The sequence below is a fragment of the Haematobia irritans genome, chromosome 4 (genome assembly GCF_050003625.1).
Source record: "Haematobia irritans isolate KBUSLIRL chromosome 4, ASM5000362v1, whole genome shotgun sequence".
In the NCBI taxonomy this organism is placed as follows: Eukaryota; Metazoa; Arthropoda; class Insecta; order Diptera; family Muscidae; genus Haematobia; species Haematobia irritans.
In genome coordinates, this window is record NC_134400.1 from 107046410 (window position 1) to 107064739 (window position 18330).

At 35.4% G+C, this 18330-nt stretch overlaps 2 protein-coding genes and 1 long non-coding RNA gene across 3 annotated transcripts; all 3 read left to right on the top strand.

Annotated features, from left to right (window-relative positions):
- The first annotated feature begins 8393 nt into the window (after positions 1 to 8393).
- LOC142236837 (uncharacterized) lies at positions 8394 to 8879 on the top strand. Its single transcript, XR_012722223.1, has 2 exons — positions 8394 to 8608; positions 8666 to 8879. It is a non-coding gene; the product is annotated as an uncharacterized LOC142236837 (long non-coding RNA).
- Positions 8880 to 10321: 1442 nt separating this feature from the next.
- Sc2 (trans-2,3-enoyl-CoA reductase Sc2) lies at positions 10322 to 14314 on the top strand. The gene is made up of 5 exons (XM_075304363.1): positions 10322 to 10480; positions 10539 to 10903; positions 11405 to 11621; positions 13588 to 13703; positions 13776 to 14314. The coding sequence occupies exons 1-5, from the start codon at positions 10475 to 10477 to the stop codon at positions 13978 to 13980; spliced, it is 909 nt and encodes a 302-aa protein (XP_075160478.1). The 5' UTR covers positions 10322 to 10474; the 3' UTR covers positions 13981 to 14314.
- A 2592-nt stretch (positions 14315 to 16906) lies between these two features.
- Positions 16907 to 17894, top strand: LOC142233439 (uncharacterized). Its single transcript, XM_075304364.1, has 4 exons — positions 16907 to 17086; positions 17145 to 17265; positions 17323 to 17600; positions 17668 to 17894. The coding sequence occupies exons 1-4, from the start codon at positions 17057 to 17059 to the stop codon at positions 17728 to 17730; spliced, it is 492 nt and encodes a 163-aa protein (XP_075160479.1). The 5' UTR covers positions 16907 to 17056; the 3' UTR covers positions 17731 to 17894.
- Positions 17895 to 18330: the final 436 nt, after the last annotated feature.

Below are 18330 nucleotides of genomic sequence, written 5' to 3' on the forward strand. Positions count from 1 at the left end.
TCGACACGAGCACTGTCGTCCGGAATAACTGATAGTCTGTAAAGCGCATTACGCTCTTGCTAGTTTTTACTGGATATTTTTTACTGGAAAAGTACGCGAACAGTCCTATTTACTGAATATTTTGTCATCAACAATTATAGGGCTGTTTTCTTTTTGCACTGGATACAACATTTGTATGGGCTATCCAGAACATCGTTGCACTGGTGTTCTATCCAGAACATCTCATCAGTGCAAGTCGCGCCGATCTTGCCAGATTGTGTTTTGATAAAGTGACGCTTAATCGATTCACAATAGCACTTTATTGTGACTAATTTATCGAAAAACATGAAATTCAAAATGGTATAGTTTCATAAATAATCGCAGCAGTAAATATTTATTACTAATTGGAGCATTTCATACATTAAAAATGCAAGATTTCACTTCTTTTCTGTGATTGCTGATGACAGTGTTGCATATTTTTGGAGATGTCCTGGATAAACGAGTACTCTGTTTTCTTTTAGTCCTTCACGGCTTAAGGCCGGTATGCACCTCTAGCGAAATTTTCGGTAGCAAAAATTTATTTAAAGGCCGGTACTCTGTTCGGTTTTCGCGTTGAAACTCCATACAAAATTAAAAAATGCGAAAAACTAGCGAAATTTTTCCATTTGTGGTACTTTGTTTTTTTCGAGTTGAAAAACTGACGTTTATAGCATGGCGCCATTTGCAATGTGAAATAAGAAATAATTTATTTATTAAAACTATTTGTGTGGGTTTATAACACAAACACGGATTATATTTTTGCTCCGAAACTATACAAAGGAAGAAGTAGAAGTAGCAGATCAATTGCCCAAGGAAAATAAAATGTTAATTTTGTAATAGCAAGCAGCAACCACCAACTTAATTCAATATCGTTTCCTGTAAAATAGCGCTCCAATTTACATAAATAAACACCGCTTTCTATGTGCGAAATAATGGTTTCTATAAATTTTTTTCGCAAGAATGAACATAGTACCGGCCTTAAGTCTACAACAAAAAAACAGGGCTGTGTACACAAATTTTAAACCAGCTAATCGCTTTTAAAAGTTTTTAATATATGTTCCAAATATTCCCCAAATAAATTGTTTATTATTTACAGACCTTTTAAAACTTTTACGCACACAATGATTGTAATAAATTAAATGTTTGCTGTCAAAATATGCTTTTGACAACCCTGTTATTTTCATTAGAGGTGTGTACCAGCTTACGAAATTGAACGCTACCGAAAATTTCGTTAGCATAAATAGCAATGCATTTCTTATGCGCTTTACAGACTATCAGTTATTCCGGACGACAGTGCTCGTGTCGAACATATCCCATATATTGTGCACATTATAAGTTAAGGTGGGTACTATGTTTGTTGGCACGAAAAAAACTTCACTTAACCATTCTTTCGCGTTGAAAAATGAGAGTGTTGACAATACATTTCGAACGAAGAAAACAGCTATTTTGGAGCTATTCCGCGTTTATTTCTCCGCAATTTAATTGACAACATCGCCAAATGTCATACTATTTTTACTTATACATACGCAGCAGCTGATTGTTTACATACACGCATTCATGATAATTGTTTTGAAAAGTGTTTTTCTACCAGTTTTTGGATTGTTTTGCAAAAAAATCTCATACAGCACTGGACACTAATAATTGTTAAGAATAAAGCTCCAGCCGCTCTACTCCTGGTGTCTTACCACATTCTGCAACAGCTTTTACAACATGTGGTACATTGTCTTCTTCAGCTTTTCCAAATGGATACCGTCAATTTGTAACGCACATCAAAAAAACATATAATTCCGGTGTTATGCTAACTTTTACATCATGAGCAGCAATGGACTCATTCATCAACAAACTTAATTCGTTGGTGTCCACAATATCTACACAATCGCATTGCAATACCATGCTGTTGCCGCCTCACTAGCAATTTCAAATCCAGTGGTCACCACCACGGTTCCCACAAAGGATAATAACGCCATTTCATTTGCCAATGTTGTTACATCGGGGGGAACAACCAACTTAAGCCCATAACTCAAGTTCAAGGGTAGTCCCTAAGCCAAAGTCACTGTTCCCGACTTATATTTCGTCACAAAGGGATGTTAGTGTTCTATACCAGACTCTTCGTTGACTGAAATTAATACATTGAGAAGCAATTGGCTGGTTTACTGAAGGATGTTATACTCTCCCAATGTATAAGTTCCAATAACTATTTCAGTCACGTTATGAAATTCAACCAGTGTTTTGAATTGATAAAATGCAAGAATGCCGCTAACTGAAATTTAAAAGCCACAACGAAATTAAATCGTTTCATTCCAGCCTATCGCAATCATTTTGGACAAATGATGAATACAAGAAAATTATTTTGCTATTTAAATAAAAATTATTTAATTATTTGCTATAAACATTTATTTTGGATATAACTTTGTTCAGAAAAATTTACTAATTTTATATTAAAAAGTATAAAACGTATAAGACCACCCAATTACTTATACCCCGGTATATAAAAATAAAACAAGTTCGATTATAATTTTATTATGATTTTTTATTAATTTGTACATTTATACACTAATTAAAGACCCTAGAACACAATGTTTTCTTTTCTGGATTATCAGCTTTCTTTCATTAATATTGTTATATTTAAAACTTTTTAATTATCATTTCTCATATTTAGCTTTCATGTTGTTTCCATTAAAAATTAAAATTGCATTAACATTTCTTTTGTTCAGTTCTCATTCATTTACGCCTCTCACACACAAAAAACGAGCTCGCTTAACAAATAGAAAAGGGAGCAATTACGAGGAGCGGTAAAATAATAAAAAAAAATACAATTCATTTCTTTGTAAAAAATGGGTGTTGAATGTAGAAGCACTGGGTTTACAGAGATAAGACGAAATCGTTTTTAAGCATATTTTAAAAAAGAAATCTTCATCGATTACATCTGCAGTATTATGACAATTAGCTTCTTCTACTTCTTCGTGTTCTGTGCAAACATTATGTAGCATAACATTAGTCAATTCTAAATTAGCAGGGGATGATGATAAATGGTGGCCTGGTTGTATCTCTACAATATGACACTGATGGAATGCTATTGTTGCTGATGGCTGAAGCGATGATGGTACTGTTGTAATAGGCGGAGTTTCCAACGGGCACCGGTCGCCGATTGGAAACTCCTAGAAGACATTCCTTAGGGGTAAAATTTCACCCGGCCACTTCTTCGCCAGCAAAATCCAATTTAACAACATCACCTGGTAAACATTCCTCCACATCAACTTCATTCTCTGCCGTATTTATACGGTTCAATGTCATTGTAATATCTGGACCAGACTTAAGTCCCACGGTAGCTCCTGCTAAAGCCATTGTAGTGGTGGGAACAACAACATTCGATCCAGCTGCTGGTGATACTATTGTGGATGATTGTGAAACCACCATTGCATTAGTATTGCATTTGTATTACTAACGGCAGCAACAGTCGATATTGCATTTGAAGAATTAGTAATAGTGGCTAATGTTGGAGTAGTATTTGCTGCCACCCCAATGGGACCACTCACACTTGGGCGGCCGTTGTATTTGGTTGTTGCAATACAATATTTGCGGTCACAGCCACTGTGGTCGTGGCAGGTGTTGAGGGTGCTATGTTGGAGTTGTTCACTGTAGCTGATGTAGTGGCTGCAATTGTGGGTGTCAGGGATGTGAGGGCAGATGCTACTGTGGCAGAAACGGCTACAGAACCAGATGCTGTTATATATGTTATATACATATAGCACTCCGTTATTTTTATTTCGTCAATCTAATTGCATTTTTAAATAACAACGCGGACCACTTTTGTATTCTAATTTAACACAAATCATTTGAATAAATCAATTATTTCTTAATTCACATTACAAATGGCGCCATGTTTTGAAACTAACTAATCTCAACATATGGAAGGATTTAAAGCCGACCTAATTAGGGACTATGCACTTTATGTCAGTTTTTCAACTCGAAAAAAAACAAAGTACCACAAATGAAAAAATATTTCGGTAGTTTTTCGCATTTTTGGTTTTGTATGGGATTTCGCTTCGGAAACCGAACATAGTACCTACCTTTAAGTCCGAAGGCATAATCGATACTGCTGTGTTACAATACAACAACACTACACATACACAAAATGTCAACTTAAGTAACCTGTCATTTTAGTTTGACATTCTAAATATCATGGGGTGTACACACGTTTGCTCGTGACTTTATTGGTTATTTCGGACGGAATGTCGGTGTTTGTAAAGAATCTTAAGGGCACCTTATACGGTCGGATAAACCCTGCGACACAACACGTTGCGGCGACAAATCCGATAGTATAAGGTCGTGTTCGGCTGTCGCGGGAATGTGTTGGCATAAAATCAAAACAACTTTGATTTTTTCTGGTTGGGTGGTACAAATCATTGAGTGTAAGGGGATGTTCGCAAACATTATCAAAGACAAATTTATTTTTACATTAAAAACAGGCATTTCTGCAATGAAATTAATGATGGATCACCAATTCTGGTTAAAAATTAAAGAAATATATAAATCTAAACCAGTATTGTGGCAAAAACGTGGAAAAATTCCACTTCCAATCAATGGGAAACCAGGCGGCAAGTATTTTGAAATTCATCAAGTAATTTGTAATATATTAATATATTAAATGTGGATTACTTCAGGAATCTTTGTTTTGACACATATACAAGGATTTTTTTTATTATTTTCTTCCATTTTTTCAGTAAAAAATGGTTTCACCCATAAATCTTCGTACAACTTTATTATTTATTTATGCTTCTTATTTTTTTATGTTGTCATCACATTTGTTCGTGCAGTGTAAGGGCAGAACTTGAACGAACTCACAACAAATAGACGAACCTCTGTCGGAGTGTTTATCCGACCGTCTAAGGTCCGCTTTACAGTGTGTCGGATCGATACGACTTGTCGGCGATGAAATCGGTAAATGTGTTATCGATCCCATAAACATGCAGCAGTATCGATCAGTGTACACTTAGAGTCTGATGAACTGACTTTAACCATTCGGTATTGTCCGGTTCAACATTTCCTGTTGCGCTCAAGTGCTCTGTATTTCTCGCTGACAATAAAAATTTAAAAAAAATATATAAAGGGTGATTCTTTTGAGGTTAGGATTTTCATGCATTAGTATTTGACAGATCACGTGGGATTTCAGACATGGTGTCAAAGAGAAAGATGCTCAGTATGCTTTGACATTTCATCATGAATAGACTTACTAACGAGCCACAACGTCGAATTTTCAGTGAATGGGCCCTAGAAAAGTTGGCAGAAAATCCGCTTTTTATCGACAAATTTTGTTCAGCGATGAGGCTCATTTCTGGTTGAATGGCTACGTAAATAAGCAAAATTGCCGCATTTGGAGTGAAGAGCAACCAGAAGCCGTTCAAGAACTGCCCATGCATCCCGAAAAATGCACTGTTTGGTGTGGTTTGTACGCTGGTGGAATCATTGGACCGTATTTTTTCAAAGATGCTGTTGGACGCAACGTTACGGTGAATGGCGATCGCTATCGTTCGATGCTAACAAACTTTTTGTTGCCAAAAATGGAAGAACTGAACTTGGTTGACATGTGGTTTCAACAAGATGGCGCTACATGCCACACAGCTCGCGATTCTATGGCCATTTTGAGGGAAAACTAAGGAGAACAATTCATCTCAAGAAATGGACCGGTAAGTTGGCCACCAAGATCATGCGATTTGACGCCTTTAGACTATTTTTTGTGGGGCTACGTCAAGTCTAAAGTCTACAGAAATAAGCCAGCAACTATTCCAGCTTTGGAAGACAACATTTCCGAAGAAATTCGGGCTATTCCGGCCGAAATGCTCGAAAAAGTTGCCCAAAATTGGACTTTCCGAATGGACCACCTAAGACGCAGCCGCGGTCAACATTTAAATGAAATTATCTTCAAAAAGTAAATGTCATGGACCAATCTAACGTTTCAAATAAAGAACCGATGAGATTTTGCAAATTTTATGCGTTTTTTTTTAAAAAAAGTTATCAAGCTCTTAACAAATCACCCTTTATATATTTCTTTATATACGATACCTAAGAGATATTTCCGCAATCTGTATTTGAATTGTTTGGGAGAAGGATGGTCATTGAGGCCACTTTGCTCCGTAAAGCTCCAAAAAGATGCTCCAGTATATCCTGATTTAGTCTATTGGTGAGGATGTATTTTATTTCAAATTTCTGCTGCAGGTAATTATACAGCATTATCAATGATGCGTTCGAAATTAAAATTCCTTTTTGAAAATGTTCAATAGATTTTTTGTTGGGAATAATAGGCTTTGACATCAAAGCGCTTACACGATTAAGTGTTTCCATTTGGACATCAAGTTTAAGCCCAAATGGTTCCTTTAAATTAAAGTGTATGACCCACATTGAAAAAAGTAAAGATATTATATTGAATATTATATTTAATTTGATTATTTAATTAAATATAAAGATATTATATTTAATTTGTCAATGTAGGATAACATTTTTTGGATACAATCCGGTATTAAGATCTCTTCACCGCGCTAAAACGGTCATTTTAACGTTTATTTTTCTTCAATAACCATTTTAAGGGAGAAAAGACTTTTTCAAATATTGCTTGGGATCATTACCTCTCAAGTTATAACAATATTAGCAAAAAATATGTATTTTGTTTCTGGTTTATATATTTATTTTTCATTTTAGCGGCTAAACTCGAACTTAGTACGTAGGATTAATATTACAAAATATGTTTTTAATCTTTAATATTTAAAACGTACCTTTCCGGGGTAATTGAATGTTGTAATGGATGAATTCATCACGTCAAACCAGTCGTTAACGAGTTGTATAAAGTCAGCAGTTTCTTCCGCTTGATATACACTGAAGCCTAAGGAATGACAGCGTCGGATGGCATTTGCAGTGGTATTCGAAAAAAGTTGTGAAGCTAATTTAACTTTCTGTCGTGCTATAAAAATTCAGTTGAGAGTTAATTTTGTTGAAATGTCGTTACAATAATCATTACCTGGTCCGACAAGGGTAATGTGCTCGTTCGTTATTTTGTGTGTTATAGATAAATCGCTTGTTGACGTCACCTCCAATAAATTGTCAATTGTTCTTGTACCAAGAATATTTCCGTTGATGACCAAACCGGTATCTACAAAGTGATTCCGTATAAGCTTCAAAAGGTGAGGAACATCGGCAAACACAAAAACTTTTTCATTGGCGTTAATAGGATTTGAAAACCATGATTTATCCAAAAAGGGGTTTAATAATATATTGGTTTAGTTAAAATATTATGTTTTATTTATGTTGCATACGGGTTTCTACAGATTAAGTATAGCAAAAGAAAAAAGTACCTTCAGATATGCCCAAACTGGCCCAAAGACCTCTATTAGCTCCGCCCATATCAGATACGATTCCAACGACGGGGTAACCGGATTCACCAAGGGTACTTATTATTGAGAATAAAAGTTCCTTAGTCATTTTGCAGTCAAAGTCAAAAAATATAGGTTGCTTCCACGACTTCCCTATGAGACCGCGAACCATAACTACTTGTACGTAGTTTGAGGGTTTTCTAACGAGGTCTTCCATGGCATCGTGCTCATATGTTTGCATTATTTTCATTTCATCGAAATCTATTACACATATTTTATCGATGTCCGACATTCCTGTGGCATGCTTCATGAAATCTATGGCAGGCGCCATTATACCCTCGGTTATCGGAATCTTTCGACACCATCTCTGAAGGGTAGATACACTAGGCAGAGGAAATCCTTTGCTATACAAATGATTGTATGCCCTTGGGCCTGCTGCGTGCAGGCATAGTGCATTAGCAATGTCGTCCCAATCCCAATGTATAGTCGATGGTGATATTATCCTCCTTATCTGGCCTTCAGAGAAAATTTTTCGTACAGTCTCCATAACTGTGCTTGTCTCTTTTAATTGGATTCGCAAATCAGAATTTTCAATAGATAGTTTTTTAATTAGTTTCTGGCTTTCTAATTGTTTTTTATACATTTTAGAAAAAAATTCAATAGATCTAAATATATAATAGGAATTAAAATGATTGAACTTAAAAACTAAATATTAGCATACTCAGTCTGCGTTTCTTTATTTCCGAAACTCCAATTCGTCTGCGTTTGAACATCAACCATCGTTTTGCACCTATTTATGTTAATACTTTAAATATTTGAAACTTCGTTTATATCGAATCTTGTTAACCTTGTTTTTCAAATACAGTGATACCGTAAACCACCAAATTATGTCTTACCTGTAGTCTGATTCACTTTGTTTTAAATCGTCACCAAGACAAAATGAAATCTCCATTTCATCATTCTTCGATTCTTGTTGCGATATCTCATCCCTGCCAGCATTTCAAAGTTCCATTTCAACCTCATCGTTACCACAGACTCGTAAATGTCACTTCAACCATCATGAAAAGGTACATCAAAAAGTACATGCAAGTAATTTGCCATCCCTACTGTCAAAAAAAGCCATTTTTTTGTGAAACGCCAAGCGCAACCAGCTTGTTATATTTTAATTAAATAAAAACGAAAATAAAGTTCTGAAAACATAGATTATACGCTTAAAAATGTGAAAGGTATATTGGTGAACAATTTGGTGATTTTCCAAATGGAATAAAGTGATTGTTTTTCAGATATTTTACAGACACGCTGCCTCCATGGAATAAAAACACTGGTTGATAGACGCAGCAACATGTAACTCGCTACTTGTAACTCAACATCATCATTAATGCCAAAAATTATGTTAAATGTAATGTGATAGTGGTATAAATGTTATATTTTTAAGAATTTGTAAATGTTTAATCAAATTAATAAATATCTAAACAAACGTGTTTTACTCGACCACAATGATTCTTTTACAACTATCTTAAAATGCACTTTTTCTGATTGTTTGGAGGGTCCCTTATTGGCGTCGTTCTAAATTGATCTATAAAGGCACCTAATAATTGCACTCATGCGAAACATTTTTGTAGTAACTTGGCGTGGTACAACTTCTCAATAGTGACGGCGCTTTTCCGACGAGTTTTTGATGTCGTATATGATTGTTTTCGACGTAGTGGGGATTCTCAAAAGAGTCCCCAAATTCAAAAAATGTTGGCAGGGATGGTGGAGATTAATCCTGAGAAGGATATATTAGGTTAGGTTGGGTTAGGTTAGGTTAGATTATGTGGCAGCCCGATGTATCAGGCTCACTTAGACTATTCAGTCCATTGTAATACCACAGTGGTGAACTTCTCTCTTATCACTGAGTGCTGCCCGATTCCATATTAAGCTCAATGACAAAAGATGTATTAAAGTAAACGGCAAAAGAAGCTAAAAGATCTTACAACACATACACTGATCTTACCATTTATTTGGAGACGTGATTTTGCTATGTTTTGATAATATTAATGGTAGAGCTCTTGGGAGCAATGAGCTATATTTACCACCACTTCTTATTATGTCTCCTGCTAAAAAATGTTCCTCGCATATAAATTGCGACGAATTCAGAGAAATGGAACAGGCTTGGCTCCAGCTAGACCGCCTTTGCTCGTCAATGGGCACTTTAAAAAACGATCCACTTGCCCCATCGTCTCTTTTGCCACAAATACGACATTTCCACATTTTTTTCTTTTTAAATCTTTCTCTCTTTCACACAAAATAAAACAAACCAGAATTCGTTGCTTGTATGAATATATTTTCTTTTATTTTATCCAATCTTTGTTACACAAATGAATTCAATAGAAATTACAACAACAAAAACACAAAAACACAACTGACAGGAATGTTCTGTCAAAATAAAAAAATTGCAATCAGCTGGCTACTGATTCTACCTTTTAAGTGTACCCTGAGTATCGATTATGCCTTCGGACTTATAATGTGCACAATATATGGGATATGTTCGACACGAGCACTGTCGTCCGGAATAACTAATAATCTGTAATGCGCTTTACAGACTATCAGTTATTCCGGACGGAATGTCGGTGTTTGTAAAGAATCTTACAGTGTGTCGGATCGACACGACTTGTCGGCGATGACGGTAATGCCTTATCGATCCCATAAACATGCAGCAGTATCGATTATGCCTTCGGACTTAACGTATAATGTGCACAATATATGGGATATGTTCGACACTGTCGGCGATCAATTGCCCAGTCTGGATAAACTGAACGGCGCATAGAAGTAAACCGGAAGAAAACCAACCAAATGTGAATGCCCATTAGAAAATGTTCGGTTTTGCATCAAAAAGCGTTGGACCGAATACTGTTGCGATTCGGTCACACCTTTGTATTAAAATTGCGTTTTCATATTGACAGGTAGGTTATTGAGCGAGAAATCCGAGTGCCATCATTCAACAACCAACCACCATCACGAAGTGACAGAGTACAAATTGGGAAGTAAGGTGTTGTATCTTGTCATTCGTTCCCAGTGCTATTCAATTTTGAATAACTAATTAATCTAGAATGGAGGTAATATAAAATTCATAATTTGGAAGAAACCTTTTTCATCGAATTTTCTTTTGTACAGCTTGAAATTGTCAATATCAAAACTTCCAAAACCTGTGGAAAAATTTCTGCAGCACCCGAAACAGACATTGCTTATCTCAGACATCTCATAAGCAACAAATTTAACAAACAAGTTCCCTCTGCCGATAGACAATCTTTACGTTTGGAACCCAAAGGCAAAGCTTTGAAAGATACAGACACTTTACAAGGATTAAAACTGAGAACGGGTGATCGAGTGTACGTTAAAGATTTGGGACCACAAATCGGATGGAAGACTGTATTTTTGGCTGAATACGCAGGTCCTTTGGTGGTTTACTTACTTTTCTACACTCGGCCAGAATTGGTCTATGGTAAAGATGCGTCCGTGCCTATTTCGCTGACCACACAGTAAGTGAAGATTCATTCTATATATGGAAAAGCACTATCAGTTTTGATAACAATAATTATGAAGATTAGATTGGTTAGTAGTTGTAGAGTTGAAAACTTTCCCTTCAGCATGCACTTATAACATTTAGAAAGAGAAAAAAAACTAAGCTTGCCTTGGTTGAAAGCGCAACAATACCTTCATACCCATACACACAAATATTCGATAGCTAGCTAGGTGATCGACAAACGCTGAAATGAAGAAATGCTTAACCTAAATTGACCCCAGCTAGCGCTAGCAACTGTCTGTGTTTTTGGTTTTGTTTGCATTCGAATATGCGCTACAACGGGCTTTACATTCAAGTTTTGTTGGTGCTTCGAACTTGAATTCGTATAATTTTTGCATAATTAACCCTCTTGGAGAGTGTGATAACATTATTTCGTAGTTTTAATTTTAACATATTAATTGGAATATGTCTGTGTATCTGTGTCTCACCTAATTTTTGTTGTTTTTTTTTCTTTCAGTATTGCTGCTGCATGTTACACTGTCCATTATGTGAAACGATTATTGGAAACGATTTTTGTCCATCGTTTCTCTCACTCCACCATGCCCTTGCGTAACCTTTTCAAAAATTGCTCTTACTATTGGGGATTTACTGCTTATGTTTCATATCATGTTAATCATCCGTTCTTTACATCTCCATGCATGTGTCAGGTCTGGGTTGCATTAGCCATGTTTGCGGTAAGTAGAAAATATTTATTTTGTTTTGTAAATATTTACATTTAGCGATTAGTGCATCATCATTTAGGGAGTTTAAAAATTTGCTGACACTTTTTTTTTTAATAGTACACTTTTACATTGTAGAGATTTACAAATTTTCTATTTTGTTTACCTTTCCCCAAGCGGTGAGAGAATGACATGGGTTAATTCTTTTTTTTTATATATTCTCAATCGCGGTTAAATTTTGAGTTGATGTAAGTTAGGTTAGGCTATGTGGCAGCCCGATGTAGCAGGCTCACTTAGACTATTCAGTCCATTGTGATACCACAGTGGTGAATGGTGAGTTGATATAACGTAAGGTTTTTGTGATTTCATTAATTTTTGTATTCAGATCAAGGAATTCTGCAACTAGGATAAGATATGTCCAGAGTGATATGGTGGTCAGTCGTATAGGTTTAGCTGGTCAAGAATAGGTGACGCATGTCATGTGCTCCTTGTTTTCAGATGCGACTGCTATTAATCACTCATAGATCTCTCAATTCCTGAAGTGGCTCTACTTGCCTGAGTAGGGCCAAAACTACCCTATCTTCCGCGGTAAGTCTCTTTCCTTCGGTGCTATAGGCAGTGGTCGACCTCCTAGAAGAGGATTAACCTTGTTGCTTCTCGCAGTATCCTCATGAATCACGTTCAGACCTTTATGGTATGCTCTGTGATCTAGAGACTCTCTTTTGTAACGCGCTCTAGAAGGTGAATATCAATCCTTACATTCCTGGGTGGTGGTTGCCTATCCACAAGATAGTGATTTGGATGCTTACTGCGATAACAACCCAACAACATGTAATTGTGTTGACCTTCATGATCCGCCTTCAGCGGTTGAATTCACCATACCATCGATAAACATTGCTCCTTGACGGAGCTTAATCCTCAAAAATTGAATCATGTTCATTGACGCACTGTTGTTATGTTACTTCACGTCGAAAGTTGTAAAAAATAATGACACGAAAATATTCATGATTTAATTCTATTTTTTGGCTAGATTAATCTTAAATGTTTAAGTTACTGTAAACAATACAAAATTCGCTCGTATGTCAAAATATATACAAAAACGTCTGAGTATCAAAAAATGTGAAGCTTTTTACGATGAAGTTGTCAGTTGGCAGATTGCAACCAAATACCAAAATATAAAATACAATCCTCGTAAGATTTTATTATCAAGTTGTATTGGAATTCATAAAATGCCAGTCCTGTGATATGCACAAATTTCCCGTAGGGTACCTTCTTCACAAAAACTTATATTTTTAAACTGATCATCCCTTACTTCAATGACAACAGCAAAATATATTTTGCTTGTTTCTGTAGTTGGTATGTTGAAAGGTAACGAATAAAGGTACCATACTACATTACCTTCATATAGCACATTCGATGCACTTACTCTAATACTTCATTCACATTAAATTTCCAAAATCCACTTTAACTAGATTTCAACTGTCATTTGCCTTTTAAAAATGGGATTTCAAATCCACTTTTAGTTGATTTCGAGCCTAATGTGAATGAGGTATAAAGAAATTTTACTAGGCTGCCGACTCTCTATATAGTTTAATTAATCTGCAGTTTTAATAATGAATTGTCCTGAATTTTATAAATGCGGATCGGAGTTTAAAGTTACATGTGCCTTATATCGATAAATCCCGGATTTTGAGGATTCATCCAAATGCACTAAAATCGGTGATTTGACTTTGACAAAGGAAAAATGATATGTTCGTACAAATTTGTGAAGGCAAGTCGATTTAGACAGATTTAAACTTTTAATGTCGTAAATGGAAACTTTTACGAAGGTTTTTGTCGAAACATATTTTAAATGTTCCTCTTATCCCTAATGTAACTGCCAAATACGAGTACAGACTGTGTTATCAAATTTATCTTCATTAAACCCCTATGTATATTAAGAAATGGTTCAATCTATATTAATTTCCTTTTGTACTTTCAGTTCTGTGAATTGGGTAACTTTTCCGTACATATTGCTTTGCGTAATTTGCGTCCACCCGGTACTAAGGTTCGCAAAATTCCAATTCCCGATGGCAATCCTTTGACCAATTTATTCCAGTAAGTTGTCTATACTGAATAGATTTATATTAAAAACAAAACTAATAAATGTTCTCATACATTTATTTACAGCTTGGTTTCCTGTCCCAACTATACTTACGAAATTGCAGCTTGGGTATCGTTCTCCATAATGACATCATGTTTGCCAGCATTACTCTTCGCTTTTGCAGGAGCTTTCCAAATGACTGTATGGGCCTTGGGCAAACATCGCAATTACAGGAAGGAATTCAAAGATTATCCCAAACAAAGACGTGCCATATTCCCATTTATCTTGTAAGGCTATTGAACATAAGAGATGTCTTTGTAAAAATATTTCTTTCTATAGCTATCCTTCCCACTCAACTATGCTTTCCACATTTTTCTCATTCATAAATTTATATTATAATAGGACAATCCATATTATATTCAACTAAGTCAAGCAATTTCATATTTAAAAGTTCTCTCAAATGGTGTGTTTGTGGTTTAAATATAGTCATTTAAAAAATAATTTATTTCTTTAACAAAAATAGATTCTTTTAGACTTGTATGGACATTATATGTCGCATTTACATATATAAGTTGATGTATTACAAAAATGAATAAATATGGTTATGTGAACAAAATACAAAAAATGCTTTGAATGGTTTACGTCTATTTTCCCGTAGCTTCCGACCAGCATGATTGAACCAGAGCAGAAGTAAAGGGTGATTTGTTAAGAGCTTGATAACTTTTTTTTTTAAAAAAAAAACGCATAAAATTTGCAAAATTTCATCGGTTCTTTATTTGAAACGTTAGATTGGTCCATGACATTTACTTTTTGAAGATAATTTCATTTAAATGTTGACCGCGGCTGCGTCTTAGGTGGTCCATTCGGAAAGTCCAATTTTGGGCAACTTTTTCGAGCATTTCGGCCGGAATAGCCCGAATTTCTTCGGAAATGTTGTCTTCCAAAGCTGGAATAGTTGCTGGCTTATTTCTGTAGACTTTAGACTTGACGTAGCCCCACAAAAAATAGTCTAAAGGCGTCAAATCGCATGATCTTGGTGGCCAACTTACCGGTCCATTTCTTGAGATGAATTGTTCTCCGAAGTTTTCCCTCAAAATGGCCATAGAATCGCGAGCTGTGTGGCATGTAGCGCCATCTTGTTGAAACCACATGTCAACCAAGTTCAGTTCTTCCATTTTTGGCAACAAAAAGTTTGTTAGCATCGAACGATAGCGATCGCCATTCACCGTAACGTTGCGTCCAACAGCATCTTTGAAAAAATACGGTCCAATGATTCCACCAGCGTACAAACCACACCAAACAGTGCATTTTTCGGGATGCATGGGCAGTTCTTGAACGGCTTCTGGTTGCTCTTCACTCCAAATGCGGCAATTTTGCTTATTTACGTAGCCATTCAACCAGAAATGAGCCTCATCGCTGAACAAAATTTGTCGATAAAAAAGCGGATTTTCTGCCAACTTTTCTAGGGCCCATTCACTGAAAATTCGACGTTGTGGCAGATCGTAAGTCTATTCATGATGAAATGTCAAAGCATACTGAGCATCTTTCTCTTTGACACCATGTCTGAAATCCCACGTGATCTGTCAAATACTAATGCATGAAAATCCTAACCTCAAAAGAATCACCCTTTATATCATCTCTCAGGGCATAACCAAAATAATTTTGGAGCGAGTTAGATTGTGCAAAGGCAGGTGTATGATTTGCAAGCTATCGCCTACACACAGATAATTTTTTTTAATTGAAACTCAATTATTCAATTGAAGTTCATCTCCTTTTTCAATAGATTCAATTAAAAAGTGGATATGATTTAGCACTGTCATATTTTTTTGATTTTATCCTTTGTGCAACTGATGTTGATACTAAGTGCCTTAATTTATCTTCTCTCTAGTCGATTTGTTTTCTTATGTACCTACTATTTCTATGAGAATTCACAAATCTGATAACTGGATTGAATCCAGAGAAATAAAACTTGCCAGATCGCTTAGTGATTTATCTTTTTCTGATTTCCAGTCCGACCGTTCGCAGGACAATTGGAAGACTTATTGCAAATATCGCAATAAGGCGAAGAATGTAATTCGTAAGGCGAAAAGAAGGTATTATTCGAATTTGTTTCGTGTCATGGCCTCTTCAGGGTTGTGGGATGTTCTCCGGGGTTTTGGATTTGTTTGAGATGATTGCATGAACATGGATTTAGATGTTGATATTGTAAATTCATATTTTGCGGATGGGTCTGTTTCCGACGGCAGTGATCTTGATCTTGATGCTTTCCCAGATGCTGATGCATATTTTTCATTTCGTTGCGTGAATGAATCAGAGGTTATTGAAGCCATGAATAAAGTTACTTCAAAGTCTATTGAAGTAGATGGTATTCCGATTCGATTTATTAAGCAAATTTTCCCTTATATTTCGAATTTTATCCTGGACGTAATTAACTGCATTTTAACTACTTCGTTTTTTCCTATCACTTGGAAATGTGCACGGTTTTACCAATTCCCAAGACTCGTGTTGTGTCAGAACCTTCTGTATCTATGTATGCTATGTTGAACGTTTTCTTTGCTGCTCAATTAGGAGATTTGTTGACTATCGGAGCATCTGTCTATTCTACAATGTGATTAGGGAATCCAGACCTTTACCTCTACGACTTGAATTAACGTTCTCACGATCGACACGGAACATACAGATATTTATACCTCGGATCAGAAGAACTATATTTTCTAGATCGTTTCTGGTGAGAATTGCACGTACTGGAATTGGCCTTAAAGGCTTTGTATTACGTAATTTTTGAAATAAATAAATAAATAGTTGTAGTTGTTTCCTTGGAGTACACATATAATGAACCAATGAATATAATTGGATATATAAACTAATTATTTTCGAGTAAATTTATCAATTACTCTTTTAAATAAAAATATACATGTTTGTTTTATTTAATTAAAATGTTAATTAGGGTAATTAATATTATAATTAAAGACGTAAACATTGTTTTGTTGCTTTTGTTTTTCAGTTTTTTTTTTTTTTCTAAAGGCATTTATTACCATAACATAAATGTCTTGCTATTATTACTTACTTCTTCTTTTGAGTGTAGTGTTCTAGTACTCCACATTTCATAAGGGTCCGACACGCTGGCGTACCTATAGTAATTGGTATGTTTTTCTAATCAATGATATCAATTATCAATCAAAGATAAAATGAATTAGATATACAATCTTTATGGGTTGGGCAGTTTACAGTGCCCTGGTGGCCATACAACCTAAAATATATGTTAAAAAAAGATAAAAATCACTAATAATTTGTCTGCCAACTTGGTTAGTTCATCAATGATAGCGATTGAAATAACACTAATAATAATTAGGGTGACAACTACACAATGGCCTTAAAATTTAAATTTGGACTATTGGTAAATAATAACGCCCTATTATCTTTAAAATAATCCCATCATAAACATTTTGCCTCAGATAGTCGTCATTAGTATTACAGAAATATGCTTACTAAAATTTGCGGGAGCAGTATGCAATGAATGTCAGGAGAACCATGTGGCCTGTGTGAATCAAACTTCTTACTACATGTGTTTTGGAGGTAAGATATATGTTTTTCTACATTAAATATTGAAACTAATGTCTTCTTAAACAATAGAGAGCATACCAAATACAAGCCAATTGTTTACATGTCCCGAGGGCCTTGTTTGTACCAATTTACCGACAATATGTTTTCAACGGAATACTTTGCCAGCTAGTTGTGGAGATACATCCAGTTGTGATATATGTAATTCCAATCAAGTTTTTGCTTGTACATCACGGACAACATTTTCATTTTGCTATGGAGCCACTACACCATCTGATGTTACTGGTAATTGTCCCCTGAACACTACATGTGATGCCTCTAGTCCAAACTTTTGTGTTTATGAGTTGAAGGTAATTTCGTTTCTAATAATCAGAATTCCTTGACTAATTATATATAATTATATTCATAACTCTTCAGGCTACCTCAATTGTATGCGATCGGGTTGACCCAAGTCAGGCATCAGGGTTTATTGATTTTTAATGAAACAAAACACATTTTTTATGTTTTATGAATATAATTATTTACATTAAATGTAATTTGTCAATATATGTAAATCGCAAAAACCGACATTTTATATTGGCCTAAAGGCTTGGTTATTTTTACAATAAATATAAATAATAATAATAAAGTTTTTTGCATAAGAAGCGCTCGCATACTTAACAATATCCTGGCAGTATGCAAGGATTGTCTTTATATATGGTATAGAATAATCCATCTGTACAAAAATTTACACTATTCCACGGGAAGGATCCCAACAGGCTCTGTAGAAGTGCAGAGAGTGTTATAGGCATGGTATATGACTTCAAATAATTATTATAGGGACGGATCGAAATTAGGAGAGAGTACCTGACAGAGTACAAACGTTATGGAAATCAGATTGTCGGACGGCAGTATAATCCTGCAATCGTAATTGCGGACGATAAGGGAATGTGTGAAATGTCTCAGCTCTAAATGTCGGTACTAAGTTTAATTTCCCTAGTGAAAACGAGTAAATAGTTTTCATTTGTAGCACTAAGTTTCTATCTGATGGAAAAAGTTCACTAAAAGTCAAAGCAGTGCAAACGAATTAAAGGATAATTG